Source organism: Sorex fumeus, unplaced genomic scaffold (genome assembly GCF_029834395.1).
Source record: "Sorex fumeus unplaced genomic scaffold, SorFum_2.1 ptg000122l, whole genome shotgun sequence".
NCBI lineage: Eukaryota > Metazoa > Chordata > Mammalia > Eulipotyphla > Soricidae > Sorex > Sorex fumeus.
This window is the reverse complement of record NW_026606179.1, coordinates 57547389-57565056: the sequence shown is the minus strand read 5'-3', so window position 1 is coordinate 57565056 and position 17668 is coordinate 57547389. Positions and strand designations below refer to the sequence as shown.

General features: G+C 50.1%; 1 protein-coding gene across 1 annotated transcript in view; it reads right to left on the bottom strand.

The window, feature by feature from the left end:
• VAT1L (vesicle amine transport 1 like) overlaps positions 1–17668 on the bottom strand; it is a 104372-nt gene that overhangs the window by 37789 nt on the left and 48915 nt on the right. The window contains exons 4-7 of the mRNA XM_056136403.1: positions 14995–15137; positions 7959–8062; positions 5866–5921; positions 735–929 (exon numbers count right to left, since the gene is read on the bottom strand). Coding sequence (XP_055992378.1) covers positions 735–929; positions 5866–5921; positions 7959–8062; positions 14995–15137 — 498 coding nt within the window. The remainder of the gene's footprint in view (positions 1–734; positions 930–5865; positions 5922–7958; positions 8063–14994; positions 15138–17668) is intronic.

Genomic DNA, 17668 nt, shown 5'->3' with positions numbered 1-17668 from the left:
AAACCTTACTAAAGTTGGCCAAGACCTTTCTTTATAGCCTAGACCCCACCTCTTCATTTTCTCCTCGCTGGAAGTTACTGAGACTGACTTACCAAATATCCAAGGTTTCTCTTGCACTGAGGATGCTTCAAGACCTCCCAGGGCGCCTCACCCAGCCCGACCCACCCTTTTGTCTTGTCCCCCCTACCCTCCGCTCTGAAAGGTTGCTCGTAATGCGTTATGCATGTTGAGGAATGCTTTTAAATCCTAGAAGAACTTCTGGCAGATCAATTAATGAGAAGACTCAGCTCAACTCTTGCACCAACAATTCGTCAACAATTTCAATGCCAGAGTGACGGCCAGGACGTCCCACGGGGGACTGTGAGCATCTGGGCTCGGAACATGGATCACGGCAGCTCGGAGCCACTGTCTGCACTGACCTTGGCTGAAACCCACATAAACCTACAGGCGGCAAGATAAACGATGACGCGACCAAGTTCGCGGAGCCTTGGAACCAAGGTCAACAGCACACATCCATTAAAACAGGAGTTGGGGGCTGGCTGGGAAGGGTGTTGAGGGGACCCTGGGGAGCTGACAACACTCTTACAACGAGCAATCAGGGAGTGGCTTTGGGGTCCCGCCTCCCAAACAGACCAACCTGCAGAGAGGTACCTGTGGAAGACGACATGCGGGTATCCGAATCGGCCAGCACTGACGGGAAGAGGCGAGTGCCCGGGGTGGGCCCCCACACTTACCTCCTCCAAGGCCCACAGCGAGTCCACCACGGGCTTGATCTTCTTCTGGTTGTACAGCCCCAAGAGTCTGTCCACCACTCCGCGGATGAGGCCGGCGCGGCCCTGCTTGAAGAGCAGGTTTAAAAGGGAAAAGCCGGCAATGACCTTGTTCTCCTCGTACAGCTTGATGGGGTTGACCTTCTCCACCTGCCACCACTGTGGGGAGAGACGGGGCTGTGTGAGCCGTGATGCAGGGGCCGGGGAAAGGGAGCTCCCAAGGGCAGCCTCTGTTGGCACCTTTGTGAATCTCTTTAGGCGTCTGGGCACTGATGGTGTATGTGCAGGAAGCAAGAACTGAGGGTGCAGCAGGGAGAGAAAAACCCTGGGCACGTGTGCGGGCAACCAGGAGGTGTCTGCTCCTGCCTCTCTGCCAGGGCCCCTGTAATTTTCTGGGTTTCATTTTTCATGGGTATCTCTGGCAGCAGGATCACGCCTGGCCTGGGAATTCAAAACCCTTGGCTTCGTGAGTGAGGGAGGCGGTGGGGGGAGTAGGGTGGCAGGGTGGTGGGGACTGCATGGGGACAAGGCTGAGTTTAGGAACACATTCTGAGTGTGGGTGAGGACGAATAGCCATGGGGCAGGGCCAGGAAGAGGGGGTGAGGCTGCATCAGAGAAGGCAGCAGAATCCAGGCAGGGCCGGGTTAATTAATGGCAGAGCTCCCTGAGTGGTAAGCAGTGGCATTGGGCGAAGGTCACAGAGCTTCATGACACACATATCGAGAGGAGAGCTGGCAGGACAACTAGCCTGGGTGACGCCATGTATGAGGACCACTGCCCCTCAAAGCAGGCAGCAGTGATGGGGTGGGCTAGAAGGGTGGAAGGAACAGCCCAGCGCAGAGACCAACGTGTTGGGACCAACAATAGTCTTCAACCTGGAGCCCACTCCCTCGCGGGAGGTTTTTGCTGTGCCAGCATCCTGTGAGAAGACAGGGTCGACACTTCCCATTCCTCTGGGCTTGGGCCAGCCCTTCGCAGCCTACAATTATCCAGCTCCGAATGTCAAGAGCAGTGGGGGCCAAAGTGATGGTACAGTGGGGGAAGGGGGGTTGCCTTGCACATGGCCGACCCAGGTTCAGTCCCAAGAGGAATATGGTCCCCTAAGCACTGCCAGGAGTGATTCCTGAGCACAGAGCCAGGAGGAAGCCCTGAGCATCACCGGGTGTTGCCCCCAAACCAATACAACAACAACAACAACAGCAAAAATGTCAGTAGTGCAAAAGCTGGGAAGCCCAGACAAAAGTTTGGGGTGGAGGGTACCCACAACAGTCTCTTCTCCACACTCTAATCTCCCAACAAGCCCCGAAAGAGAAGAATCCACCAGTTAACAAAAGAAAATGGGTCCCCAGCTATTCCTGGTTGCTTCATGCCTTTTCATGCGGGGTAGCAGCTGGAGACACCAAGTCTCAGATCCTAGGGGGTTTCAAGGCGAGCTGCCTCCTAGCAGCTTGGGGTGGAAGGCACCGAAGAACACAGTGGTCAATGGGACCAGCACCCAGGACCTTCCTTCTGAGGACAACGTCACATTCTTCCCAGGACTGAGGAGACCACACATGCAGAGGGTGTGGGGTGGGAAATCCTATTGTAGGGGCAGGAAGTGGGATAGAGATAGAGAATGGGGTACTGTGGGTGCACAGACTTGTGGGTGAGAGGGCTCTCCCCAAGCATCTGTGGGTGTAGCTTGGGGAGTCGTGGGTGTGGCGCTGGGCTGCCTGGTCCACGCTCCACAGTCCTCTCGTTGTTCATAGATTTGCTCGAGCGGGCCCAGTAACGTCTCCACTGTGAGATATATTGTTACTGCGTTTGGCATATCGAATACGTCACGGGGAGCTTGCCAGGCTATGCAGTGCGGGCGAGATGCTCTCGGTAGCTTGCTGGGCTCTCCAAGAGGGGTGGAGGAATCGAACTGGGGTCAGCCATGTTGGCTGCGTGCAAGGCAAATGCCCTACCCGCTGTGCTATCGCTCCGGCCCAAGTCAAAACAGAAGACTGTCTCATGACCAAACGCCAGAGTCTGTGAAGTGTGCGCTTACAAGCTCTGTGTCCTGGCGTGACGCAGGCTCCAGCGCCACGTGTCCACCTTTAGATGCCACGTTGATGCTGGCTGGTCCTGCTACTTTCTCTCTCTCTATCTGTATCATTTGTTTTGGGGTTACACCCAGCGGGGATTAGGGCTTACTCCTGGCTCGACATTCAGGAGTCACTCCTGGTGGGGCTTGGGGAACCATATGTGGTGCCAGAGACTGAACACGGGTCAATCGCATGCCAGGCAAACACCCTACCTGCTCTAATATCTCTCTGGCCCCCTGACTGCCTAGTCACTTAACCTCTCTGTGCTTTATTTCCCCTCGGATCTCATGTCCACTTGAGGAATCAGTATGAAGTCCTTAGGATAGAGTCTGCAATGCAGCACATCGCCGACAAATACAAGTGGTATTTATTATCCTCTTAAGGTGTACGCGCCGTAGTTGGTTAGTGAATTAGGGCCCTTTATTTGAACCCAGCTTGCTCATTAAATGTTAATTTCACCCGTTATTAGTGTCCTCCTCCTCCTCTTTGGGGTCTAAAAGCAAATTAGCTTATTTGAACATGAGTGAGCACGGGCTATGAAGAAATTTTAAGGTAAACCAGTGTACCTGTATGATTCCAAATATGCCTTTGATTTCTGAGCTTTCCCTGGATGCACGGAAGGACATTTGGCTTTCTAGAACCTTCCAGAACAAGGCTTCCAACCCCCCACTTGGCAGATTCACATCCTCCTCCTGCTACTTATTAACCAGCTACTATCCCTCCAGCCTCTGAACAGGAACAGTCTTCTCTCTCGGTCTCCAGCTGAAGGCAGCTGGGGAGAGGCACCCCCATTCCAGGCAGAGAGAGAGAAAATCACCCCCAGCCTCGTTGTGTGTTTATGAGCGTCATGAATCAGACGGGGGCACGCTGCAATTATTTCATTAACACCGTGTGCTAGGATTGTGCATTTCGGGGAGAAAGGGAAAACACTTGTTACAACTGTAAGTAATTTGGGACCAATTTGGCTCCCCACGGTGGCACGTTAATTACTCACAACAGCTGTGAGTGACACAGAGCCTGACTTCAGGGCCCATGGCTGTGGACGGCGCCTTCCTCACACCCCTTGGGCGCTCTTCCACCCTACCTCCGCTTCTCGGGAGCTGCTGTGGCCTTGGCCTGGACTCTTAAATCTGGAATTCAGGGGAGCCCCTTCATTTTTAATCTCATTAGAAATTCATTTCTACTCAGGGTAGGGAGCAGGAACTTTCCAGAGCCAGGGAATGCTGTGGGTTGACGTCTTTGGCAGGTAGAGTTGGCACTAGGTCACGGTCACGGTCCTCCCATTGTTCATCGATTTGCTCGAGCGGGCCCAGTAACGTCTCCATTGGAGACTTTGTTGTTACTGTGTTTGGCATATCAAATACATCATGGGGAGCTTGCCAGGCTCTGCCGTGCGGGCGAGATACTCTCGGTAGCTTGCTGGAGCGATAGCACAGTGGTAGGGCGTTTGCCTTACATGCAGCCGACATGGCACTAGGGGTAAATGTGATTATTCCCCTGAGCCACACTTAAGCACGGAATGCCAACACCTTCTCACAGTGTGCCCCGACCACCCTCCCCATCCTGCTGCGGACTCTCTCAGCTTTTTGTCTCTTTCTGGGGGCATGATGGTCATTCACAGTCCCATTATTTATGTTTCACTTATTTCCATTCATCTCCCTCATTAGAATGCAAAAGCTTCCCTAGCCAAAAATGTTCCTTTCTCCTTCACTGTGCCACCCTGGTGCCCGGTGAGGTGCCAGAGGTGCTCCCGAGGGGGAAAGCAGCCTCTGCTCATGGCTATGCAGGTGTCTAGGGGAGACAAAAGCAAGCCCAGAGGGGAAGCAGCAGCCGTCGTGGGCGGGAAGATGGCACCGAGGGCTGGAGTGCCAGCCTTGCATGCACAATAGCCCAAGTTTGATGCCAGGCACTGAAGGCCTACCCCCAGGATCCTTGAGTATCTTGAGCAATCTCCTGGTGTGTGTGTGTGTGTGTGTGTGTGTGTGTTCAAGACCATGTTAGTTTAGTTCCAGCTTTGTAGCTCCAAATGGCAAGGTACAGATGGGTGTACGTGTGGGGGGTAATGGGGTCATCCTTGTGAGCTGATAGCCCCAGGATGCACCTTCTCGAGTGCAAGGGAACCAACTGGATCCAAAGCATGACTGTTAGAGCACAACTTGCTGGGGGTCTAAATGTCACCCAGGAGCTTATTAAGACTCTAGTGTCCCAGGGGCTGGAGTGATAGCACAGCAGGTGGGGCGTTTGCCTTGCATGAGGCTGACCCAGGTTTGATTCCCAGCATCCCATATGGTCCCCTGAGCACCGCCAGGAGTAACTCCTGAGTGCAGAGCCAGGAGGAACCCCTGCACATTGCCGGGTGTGACCAAAAAAGCAAAAAAAAAAAAGACTCTAGTGTCCCAGGGGTATCTCCAACTCTGTAGGATGGGGATCTGGGGAAATCTTAAAGGACCCCAGAGGCTAGTGAGAGAGTGGCCAGACTGAAAGGCTGATACCCCCATGAAGCCATCAAAATGCACTCAGGCTAAGCTGAGTTTTGCCCAGTGATGAAAACAGCAAGATGGACGCCATCTTTGTTCCACTGACATTCCCAGAGGTCTGCTTCATTTAGACAAAAGCTTCCCAGAGAGAGAGGGGCAGGGGGAAGTGTCTGTTGGGGGCGGGTGGTGTTATGGGAAGGAAACTGGGAACACTGGGAAATGTATACTGCTGGAGGGATGGGTGTTGGAACACTGTATGACTGAAACCTAATCATGAACAGTCTCGTAAGGGTCTATCTCACTGTGATTCAATAAAAAAGTCTTTTTAAAAAAGAAAGGGGGGGGGAAACGCTTCCCAGAATTACAGTTCTGCTCATAGGTAGTGAGCCCATGAAGAGTCTACATTTTCAATATAGATGCTATTGGAAATGAAAGGTGCAGATGACAGAGACAAGAGAATATTGGCAGGTCGTTCTCTTCCAGTGAAGTAATCACAACACATACAAATCACAGTCCCATTCTGGCACATGAACACACACAATTACTTACGGATTTTGCGAAGCTAAAAAAGCTCTTGGTCTCTCCGGTCACCATGTTGGATGAACCTGTAAATGGGAGATTCCCAAATTAAGCTGTCGTACAGGAAAAGCTACGTCACTTGCTCTATGTGGAAGAATGGCAAGTGATTTAGTGCAAAACTTGAAAACGAACTTAATTTAGCCTTGGGAAAATGAGAGGAATGGAAGGGTTGGGTGGCCTCATGCTGACTTGATTTTCGTTGAGTATCTCCGGACCAGAGAGGACATAACATTTCTCAAGGTGACCATTTCATCCCTGTGCAAAATAGCGCGCTTAAGCCAACGTTCTGATCTGATGAAGAACTGCCGAGATGTCTTGTTGGTTCTGTTCTTAGAGACTGAGAAACGGACTTCTGCGTGTGTCTACCTTACAGCTTGGATTTGATTCCTTGGCAAATGAGATGACTGGGGCTCTGATCTGAGCTGGGAATTGAAGGGGAGAGATGGAATTGGGCTAGAATTTAAATAGATGTAAAAACTGTTGAAAGTGAACCCGGGTCAAGAGGCAAGGCAATTGTGTGACTCGTGTGTCATTTCCAAAGAGGCTTAGACAGAAAGATAAAGGGCATTGAGACAACTGGTATGAGACGCTGGGCATCGCTGATTAGAATAAATGACATTTAGTGGGGAGCCAGGAGGTGAAGTTGGGTTCCTGAAGATACCCTGGCAGATCAAAAGACTCCCTTGTGGGGTGCCCTGCCACGGGTGATGCAGGACTACTCTTAGCCGCCGGGGCACTATATTGATACATCTCTGACTTTTCTGCCTTGTACCCAAAGATTTGTTCCCAAAGCTTTCAGAGAACTGCTATTTCCAAACATAAAATGACATTTACTTAAAACTTAATTATTTGGCCTTGGGTGACTCTGGGGAAATGAATATTTAACCACTGCTTCTATTTTTGGGGGGTGACTACCACCAAGCGTCACGGGTATTGAGTTTTGACTTCTCAGTAATCATCGTAATGAGTTAGATACTTGCAAGATGATCAGATTATATTCTGCCAAAGTGACATCATGGAACTGGGGCAAAAATAGAGCCGGGAAGGAAGTGAGAATGGTCCGTCTGCCTTGGGCGCACATTGCCGTTCCCAGCCAATAGCGCTCCATTGTGCACGAACGCTCATGGCTGCTCTTAGCAGTACCAGTAATTTAAAAAATTATGCGCCCACCTCCAAACACTTTCAACTGCGTGGCCTCTCTCAAAAATGCCCATGACTACAGTGATGAAAAGAGTATGCACTTTCTTTCTGTCAAAATGAATTGGTGACGAAAAGAAGCTTGACTAGTTATCCCTCTCAAATCCTCCACCTGTGCTTCCCTGCTCATACAGAAATGCATCCCCTCCACCACCCCAGGTTTAAAGGACATGACTCAAGTTTCTACTGAGTCATTAGGGGACAGAGATGCCAGAAAGTCTCAAACCTCAGATGAACCTGAGTGTCATTCAGTGTTGGCAAGGACATCTGGCTTCAGAAGTCTCTTTTTTAAAAACTCTGTAAATATGGATATTTAACTCAGCTTGTATGCCTCTGACAGGAGAAAAGGGAAACAAGGATCTGGGGTTTCATGCTGCTGCAGAAGACCTGCTCCCAGAACCTTTTCTAGGTGTCCCCAAAGCCAGGAGAGGAGGCAGGAGCAGGCATGTACCCGCTCCCCCGGGCTTCTGTCTTGGTTGGGACATACAAGAGTAGTTTGGAGCTAGGACGGTCTGTGCTAAATTTCAAGTCAATAGTCATTTCTCTCAGAATCCCTCCATATCTTAGCTCTACTCCCCAGGTCATCATGAGTCCTTCCTGCCTGTCTTTTGGGAGCTTTCTTTGAAGCCCTTAACATATGCCCGGTGATCCTATAGATATCAACAGTGCTTTGTACATTTTAAAATGAGACATGTTCACAGAGGTACCAGGTTACTTTCCTCCTTATAAAAAACCAAAGGCAACAACATTACTAGAGCAAACATTCAATCAGCCCTCTCCTTATTCTCATGACCCTAACATGCTGACACATTTCTGGTTCTGGAGCATTGCTGGTAACTGTGTCCCCCTCATTGGTCGATACGCACCATAGAGGATGTAGGTCCCCAGCGGCTTGAGAAGACTGAGGCCCTTTCCAGTGTTGTCCCCACAAAGGCAGTCCAAAACAATGTCCACGCCTTCTGCAGAGATCCTACAGAGGAAGAGACCGGCAGTGACCCAACTGTCCATCCCACTCCCTCCCCGGGTCACGTTTACTCCAAGACTTGGGGATGGTGAAGTTTCTGGGACTAGTGACAAAGTGGCCAGGATCCCAGTTGGGTTGAAGAGTGGGTCAAGACGGCAGCCTCTGAACTTGTCTCTAGCCACCTCACTCCATCTATCTGTGCCTCAGGAAAGGCACTGTAGAGTGGAAATGCTATGTTCCCTTGAGCTCAGAATAACACGCAGTGACAAGAGAAACGTCTGGCCCTTTGCCAGACACCTAGAATTAACAAGGAACAATTGAGGCTTCAGTTACAGGAATCAACAGAAATGATTCCTGTTGGTGGAATTGGCAGGGAATGTGTCTGTCTCTGTCCGTGGTGCTGAAGACACAGTGTCAGGACAAACACTGTCCAAGTTCTCTTCCTTTCCTCTTCCAATAACGACCCATGGGTTTAACTTGGAAATTCCTATTCGTCCAATTTACACATTCGTTCTGAAAGTGAGAGGAAGAGGACGAAAGAGACAGGACCTCCTTCCAGCAATGGAAGGACCCCGAGCAGAGGGAATCCACATTAGTTCTCTTTTAGGCCAGCTGATCCCTTTAACTTCTCATTTGCTTTTACTTTCACTGATTTTTTCTCTCACTCCCTCACTCATGCATTTAACAATCATCCACCAGGTCCCACTGTCAGATGCTGCTGTGTAGGAGAAAGTTGTATGGAATCAGGAAGGGTCTGGAGATGTCTGGGGAAGATATCCTTGCCCTCCCCATGCCCAACTGTGACAGGGCTCTGGACAAGGATGCCATTTTCTCAAATTAGGCACCACAAAATGATCCTGTCTTGGCAGAGAGTTCAGATTTTTTTTGAGCCCACTTTCGACCTTCTAACTTGGTTCAGGCACTGCACACTGATAGGCGTGTCCCCAGAGCCAACAGGAAGGAAATTGCTCCGGCATCGCCTGGGTTCCTGCACTAAATTTTTTTTATGTAGGAGTACTGCTATTTATTCAGCCACTGATTAGCTGATTGAATTGGGCATGAACGCCACCTTACTTTTTTTTTTCATAATTTTATTTTTTTCTTATATTTATTTATTGAATCACTGTGGGAAAAGTTACAAAGCTTTCAGGTTTAAGTCTCGGTCATACACCTCTCCCTTCACCAGTACTCATTTTTTACTACCAAGAACCCCAATATACCCCCTTCCCACCCCTCCCAATGCCTGTGAAGAAGATGATTTCTACTTAACTCTTCTCTACATTGATTACATTCATTATTTCAGCAAAAGATGCACCATTATTGTTTAGAATTTTCCCCCCAACAATCAGAATTGCGGAAAAGGCATTGTGAAATACTTTGTTTTCTATAGCTGGTTATGAGAATCATATAATGTCACGCGGCCTGCACTAAATCTTGACCATCACATCCATGACTGAGAGTCTTGATGTCAACCTCTCCTTTGAAAGTTGTCAAAGTCTTGTTCCAAGCTCATCCCACAGTCAAGTCTCTTCCAGAATGATCAGCTTGGCTTCCTGCCCAACAAATCTGCTCTTATCTGCACAGGTGTGTGATCTGAAGTCCCACCTGCCAGTTCAGAACAAGGGAGCTGGGCCAGCGGCTCTCAAGCTGATATGAGCAGTAGAATCTCTTAGGGGAGGCTGCTTGAGTGTGTTTGTGTGGGGGGAGGGGGTGGCTGCAGGGTCGTCCCTTCCCTTCCCTTCCCTTCCCTTCCCTTCCCTTCCCTTCCCTTCCCTTCCCTTCCCTTCCCTTCCCCTCCCCTCCCTCCCCCTCCTCTTTTCTTCCCTTCCCTTCCCTTCCCTTCCTTCCCTTCCCTTCCCTTCCCTTTTCTTCCCTTCCCTTCCTTCCCCTTCCTTTCCCTTCCCTTCCCTTCCCTTCCCTTCCCTTCCCTTCCCTTCCCTTCCCTTTTCTTCCCTTCCCTTCCCTTTTCTTCCCTTCCCTTCCCTTCCCTTCCCTTCCCTTCCCTTCCCTTCCCTTCCCTTCCCTTCCCTTCCCTTTCCTTCCCTTCCCCTCCCTCCCCCTCCTCTTTTCTTCCCTTCCCTTCCCTTCCCTTCCCTTCCCTTCCCTTCCCTTCCCTTCCCTTTTCTTCCCTTCCCTTCCCCTCCCTTCCCTTCCCTTCCCTTCCCTCCCCTTCCTTCCCCTCCTCTCTCCTCCTCTTCTCTTCCCTTCCCTTCCCCTCCCCTCCCTCCCCCTCCTCTTCCCTTCCCTTCCCCTCCCCTCCCTCCCCCTCCTCTTTTCTTCCCTTCCCTTCCCTTCCCTTCCCCTCCCCTCCCTCCCCCTCCTCTTCCCTTCCCTTCCCTTCCCCTCCCCTCCCTCCCCCTCCTCTTTTCTTCCCTTCCCTTCCCTTCCCTTCCCCTCCCCTCCCTCCCCCTCCTCTTCCCTTCCCTTCCCTTCCCTTCCCTCCCCTTCCCTTCCCTTCCCTCCCCCTCCCTTCCCCTCCCCTCCCCTCCCCTCCCCTCCCCTCCTGTCCCCTTCCCTCCCCTCCCCTCCCTTCCCTTCCCTTCCCTTCTCCTCTGAGTTTCTCATCCAGCTGGCCTGGGTTGGGGTGGGAGAGGACCCCCAGAATCTGCATTTCTCCCAAGTTTCCAGGTGATGCTGCTAATTCTAGGTCCACGTGTTGAGAACTCCTGGGTGGGACCAGCTACTACATCAGCATTTAGAATATGAATAGTGCCCTCATGGCAGAGCCTGGCGAGCTACCCGTGACGTATTCGATATGCCAAAAACAGTAACAACAAGTCTCACAATGGAGATGTTACTGAGCCCACTCGAGCAAATCGATGAATAATGGGAGGACAGAGACAGTGATAGTGACAGAGTGTCCGCTAGACGTGGAGCACTGGCCCTGCCCTTGGCTCTGAAGGATGAAATGCTAAGCTCACGTAGGTATGATTCTTCTTCCCGCCTGGAGCAGACACTAAGCAGAACTTCCTCAATAAATCTGTATTTTCACATCATCAACTGAGTGCCTCCTGGCAGCAGAGGCCTCTCTCCTTGGTGCTCTCTCTGGTCATCCTTCTTTTGTTGACTATTTTTTTTTATTAAAGTAGCACCGAAGGATAAGAGTGTGTAGGATTCAAGGATACACTATGGCCAACCATGAATGCACTGCATATTTTCATCACAAGGGGGTAAGGAGAGAGGGCAGTTGCATGGGAAGCAGGTCTGTCCAGGGCGTGGGCTATCCCTTTCCCACAAGGAAGTCTCCTGTCCTTCACCACCACCTGCGCACGTTCTCTCTCTCCCCACATCCCCTCTGGAAACCACAATTAGCTGACAATCTAATAGTTTGCTTCCGTTTTATTTCGTGCACTCACTTTTTTTATTTATTTATACACCTCGTGTGAGTGAAATTGTGGGGTATTAGTTTTTTCTCCATTTACATGTCCCTTTACTTATCCATCTGCTGGGGGTCGGGGGAGCTTGGGTTTATTCTAGTTCTTGGCTCTATGGCAATGAACACAGGTGTGAATTGTGTCCTCATAGTCTACATAAACTCCCAGAAGTGAGAGAAAACTGGATCCTATGTTCTTGCTATTTTAAATTTTATGAGGGAAGTTCTCCTCTTTGTGTTTGAAGTTTGTAGAGTCTGCTGCATAGGGTTCAAGCTTTCCAACTCGACTCTTTGGATTCCAGTCTCTCCTCCCAAACAGAGAAGGGGAGGTGATGGAATGGTTCAGACTATATTATAAATATACCTTCTTATTCCCTTGACAATGTCTTGATCAAAGCTAAGAGCATGTTCAAAAGAAGCATACAGACAGGCTTATAAAAGAGTTTTCATCCAAAAGAATTCTATTAGTCTTTTCTATCTTATCATATGCAAACTAGTGTGGCAGACAATATTCTTGATCAAAGAATAAAGAGAAATCATGGCATTCCACTCCTCTTGCATATTATTTGTGGGATCCACCCCCCACACCTTGCTTTCATTGTCTGCCCTTGAGTGCCAAGAATTTATAAAGAGCTGCGATGACAATGTAGATGGAATATGGCATTCTCCCTCTCCACAGTCTACCACCAGTCCTCTTGTTGTTTTCATTTTGCAGACTCCATAATGATCCTTTCTTGAGGGGCTGCCTAACATTCAAGTCTGAGGGTATAACAGGATCTACTGAGTCATCTCCCTCCTGTTGAAGATGAAGCCTGGTTCTGAATGTTCGCAGTGGACAGACAGTGCCACCATTCCCCTGTCCACATTCACTGAGCACCTACAGTCAGAAGCAGTACTGGGTTCTGCCATCGGCCTGGGGTGCCTGCTGCTTTGGTTTTCTTTGGGGTTAACTTCCGGTGGGTAGAATTTGTGGGACAAGAGCTATAGACATCTTCCCTGTTGAGTTTATCTAATCCTAGGACCTCTACATAAAAATATAATGAATTCTTAGGAGTCATAAGTGAGAGAATTGGTGATGAGTGGATCTCAGAGGTGTGCCTGTCTGCTCTGCTGATGACAATAAAGTCATTGATTCTGGGAGCAAAGGCAGCAGGTCCAGGGCCGAGAGGAGGTGAAGAGCTGGAGCCGCTCTTGTGGCAAGGATTAGAACTTGGATGAGAACTAGAACTCAGGAGCTTTTGGCAGGAACTAGAACTTTCCACAGGAGTACCTGCCCCCCTTCTTGCCCACCCCCCTCCCACGCCCCACATACCCCTACTCAAAAATGCTTTTCTTTGGCTAGATCCTCTGCCTTCAACCCTCAGTCCAGATCTTCAACCCTCGGTCCAAATCTCACTCACTGATGGACAATGTGTCTGATTTCCATATTTGAATACAAGTTGACCCAGCTAACTAAAAGTAGACTTCACATGAACTTTGATTCTAATGGATAGACATGGAGAGTATCATGCTAAGTGAAATGAGTCAGAAAGAGAGGGACAGACATAGAAGAACTGCACTCATTTGTGGAGTATAAAACAACATAACATGAGGCTCACACCTAAGGATAACAGATACATGGGACAGATAGATTGCTCCCTAGCTGGAAGCCTGCCTCATGAGCCAAGGAGAGAAGGCAGCTGGAATAGAGAAGGGATCGCTAAGAAAATGATGGCTGGAGGAATCGGTCAGGATGGGAGATGTGTGCAGAAAGTGGATAAAGGACCAAATATGATAACCTCTCAGTGTCTGTATTGCAAACCATAATGCCCCAAAATAGAGAGAGATTATGGGGAATATTGTCTGCCATGGAGACGGGGGGGGGGCGCGGGAAAGGAAAGGGAGGGTACACCAAGGATATTGGTGGTGGGGAATGTGCACTGGTGGAAGGATGGGTGTTTGATCATTGTGTGATTGTAACCCAAACATGAAAGCTTGTAAAAATCTCATGATGATTCAATAAAATTTTTTAAATAATTGATTTTAATTATATTTTAATTAATATTAATAATTAAATAAAAGTAGACTTCATCTCTCTTTGGCATGAATTGGTTGGTTAATTTTTCAAATATATTAGTGGTAACTGCAGCCACGGAGGTGACAACTCTCCAGGTGGCTTTTGGTGGCTTTCCCACTGTAACATAGTGCTGGCCCATCCCGGAAGCTCAATATTTATGAGACAGGTTAGTTGGTGAGTTAAGGAAAGAATGCTTGCGAAGAGATCGCTGTGTGAGTGAAAGACTTCTGAGGGACAACAATATTTTAATTTTTCAGACCACGGTTTGAGAGACTTGACTGAAGCAAACCTAGAGTCCTTGAAAGTAGCCTCAGTTACCAAGAAGCCTCCACGTCTGCAAAGCCTAATGATGAACCCCTAACATCAACTTTGTCCTTCCAGTTCACTGGGAATACTAGTAGCACCTTAAGTCTCATTCAAATCTCTCCAATGAAAAAATGGGAAACAAGTCTGGGTGTCTACTCCCCCCAAAGTCTCTCTGGAAAACTCCCCAAAGTTCACCTGCTCTGGCTTAAATCCACCAACTGGCCGAACCAACGTTCCATCTCCTCTGATTCAGAGAGGGAGAAGTGTGGCATGATGGAATGTACTAGACAACTTAATCCCACTGCCCCTGACCACGTAGTGCTGGGATGTGCAAACACAGAAATAACAGAAATAATGGCTCTGGGACACCTCCGAATCCCTCAGGAGCTGTGGGCGGAGCCACAGAACTAGAGAAACAGTCGCAAGTTCTGAGCCCCACGTGGGTGAGCCACAAACCAGCTGAAAGCCAGCGTGTGCTGGCCTGGCCACCTGGCTCCCCCTGTGTGGACATGCCCAAGGCCATGGCCAGTGGCTTCAGGATCAGAGATGGAAAGTGGATCGGATTATAAACTGGTGTCCTCCCCGGAGTGTCGGCCAGTCTAGAGACTGATCCCCCCAGCACCGACTTCCCTGTCCGTTCACTCTCCCCACACCACCCAGGACTCTTCCTATCCCTGAGTGGACTTTGTCATCGCTCAGGTCTTTTAACATTGCGCCCGACGTGATGCGAGGCATTGCTCTCAGCCCAGGTGCAATCGGCCTCCCCAAGGCTGGCATTCCCATTTCCTAGGCTGGCACAGGAGGGCTTCTGTATAAATGTCACCTGTCTCCTGGCCCAGGCTCACTTCCCAGCCTTCTCCACTCTTCCTCTAGGTGCCCTTGTGCCCGTCTCCATGATTAGGTCAGTCCTCAAACCGCACCTCACCTGCACCCCATGACACTTTCTTGGACTCCCCCAGTTTTGATGTGTGTGCATATGCGAGTGCCCCCTTTGCTCCCCCACTGCACAGAGGGGGTGATAACAGGGCGGTTGAGAGGATCAAGTGTGATGAGATGTGACCCAGTCAGCACCTCGCTAGCCACACCCCCTGTTTCCTGCGGTTGGTGTATTTATCGCCAGGTCTCCCCTTCCTGGCCGCTGCTGTTGCTTAGGAGAGCCGAGAGCAAGGGCCAGCGGGCTGCTCTTCTGGGTAGACAGTTTACCTTTTCACTTCCTGCACGTAGTCTGCGTTTCGGTCGAAGAGGTGGGTCACGGAGTCTTTGATCGCCTCGTGCTTGAACGTCGAAGCTGTTCCAAACACGGTCACATTGGGAATGGTGGAACACAGCTGAGCCACAGCTTGGCCCTGGAAGGGAGACACAGCAGGTTAAGTCCCACATGAGAGCCCGTCTCACTGGGCACAGACCGGGGCTCCCGTGCTTGCCCCCATTGGCCTTCCTAAGGCTGTACCAGGCTGGGCCGTAGGGGGCTGAACTGAGAAGGTGTTCAGCGCATCCCTGGACTTCACCTGCCGAGAATTAATGGTGCCTCCTAGTAACGTCACCCCAGGAGTAACAATGCAAAGTATCTCCAGACATGAAAAATGTCTCCTGTAGGGTTGGGTCTCGCCTGGCAGAGAAGCACCAACTGGCGAGTCCCAAGTCCTGAGATTTAACTGTGGTTAATGGATCGTTTGAGTCTCGGGTTCCTTGTCTGTTCATTAGCACTAATGATGCCAACTCTAGAGGGCTCAGGTGTTCTGGATCCCCCAGAAGCAGACTCTGAGGCCAGGGCTCATTTTTAAGTCCTGCCACTGGAGTGTGATCTCAGGGTACAGCAGGGTATGATGGCAGAAAAGAAGGCAGCCAGGAAAGGGTGTGTGCTCAAGTCCAAATGCACCATGAACCACAGAAGCGGAACCCTTTGAGAACCTCTGTGAGCAAGAGTAGAATACACTTCAGGGTAGCCCACACAAAGCTGAGGAAGCTGGAGACTTTGTCAAATGTCCAGTGGAAACTGGCTGAGGGTTCTCCCGCAAGAGCATCTTTTGCTTGTGTCTAGTTATCCTGGCAGACCAAAGCCCTTAGCAAACCACCTTTCAGTACACTGGGCTGAGCTCAGAGGTGGTCTGTCACGAGGAGATTCAGCAAGGCCGTATGCAACATGGGCCAGGCACGTGGTACATAACACAGTGTTCATAGAGTCATCGGGCCCAATCACCTGTACCCTTTAGTGGCTCTAGATCCAGGGACAAGACGCCCAGGCATAGGTAAGAACAGGCAAGCCAGGTGTTTAAATAGCCAATTGTCCAGAAGGAATCACAGTGACGTTAGGAATGTGAGAGTCTTCTACTTCCTTTCCCAACGGGGTCGGAAATGAAAAGCCAACAAACGAAATACTGTGATCTTGGAATTTGGAAATCTTCCAGGCGACCCTCATTTTCTGGTGATTAAGATTCATTTGAAAACTGAGTACTGTCTCTTCCCCAGGTTGCACTGCCACCTCAAGGCAGATGCTACCAAGGGACACTATTCCACCAAAGTCATCTGGAATTTTATTTACATGTCTTGTGAGTGATCCCCATGGGGTTGGCTGTCACCATACAGAAATGCTCCCCTCCTCCCGTATTGGCAAGTAAAGGCAACCCAGAATGGGAGGATGTTGGAGTTAGTCATCCATCTAATTTCCTCTGCTCTTGGTTGTTTTGTACAGATAGGAAAGAAAGGGCATTCCAAAAGGTTAAGGTGACCTGGTTCCTAAGAGCAGATCTGAGATTCCAAGCAGGGTCTCCTGACGTCCAGTGATTATCCTTTGCTATTATGACGTGCTGTCTACTTCTGTTGACATTTGAAGCTAAGCAGAGTTTTAAGCTCCCACCTAAAATAGACATGGCACCGACACGCTCCCTTGGAGGTCAGTGCTTCCGAAGCTGAGACGTCAGCTCTAGTTTTCACTTCTAAGAATATCGTTGGTATTTGTTCACTGTTTCATCCCTGATTCGGGAGAACAAAGGGAAGACTCTTCCTAGCGGGTGTAAACATCAGCAACCAATGTGCAGTTCTCTGTCACACATGGCCTCTGAGAGGAGGGATTTGAACTCACCCTGCCAGCACTTGGCCGTGAAGTAGGACCAACCCCAGTACCCACTGAGTTCACCCTGCCCCCTGTCCTCAAGCAAACCTGGACATGCATCTGCTTGGTTATGTTTCAAATGCCTATGGGTGGCAGCCATTCTCTGCTGTGGGTACTGGAGTATCTGCTGGGCTAGCACACCGCGATCCCTGCCTCAGGCCCCCACTGACTCCCAGACTTTGTACCCAACCTCCATTCCGGGTCTGTCTCCACCTGGTTATCCAAAACAGCACCTCAAATGCAGCTGATACAGACACAGCTCACGGCTACCTCCCGAGTCTTCCCTCTGTGCCCTGGATTCATGTACTTGGGCTGTTCTAAGAAGGATAACTGGGAGGCTGACATTTATGGAGCTGGGACACCTGGAATCGGGCTGTGAGCAGGGCTGGCTCCTTCTGAGGGCCGGAAGGACGGTCTCACCGAGGCCCCTCTCCTCGTCCCGCATTCAGCCTTCTCCTCCTGGCATGGCATCAGCCTGTCGTCCCTACGTGCCCATCCATGTCCCACTGCCTCTTCTGCGGAGGTTGCTCTAACAACACTATGTCACCTCAGCTACCTCACCTTCCACTAAGGGCATGATCTGGGGTAAAGGCAATTATAATTTCACAGTATGGATTGGGGGGGGTCACAGTTCAACCTTTGACACCCTTTTTACTGCGTCTCCTGCCTCAGTAAATAGAATGGTATCATCACCCACTGCTAAAGCCAGGACTAGGGGTCAGGAGAACTTCTTCCACATCCAGAGTTAGTCGGCAAGTGGGGTGT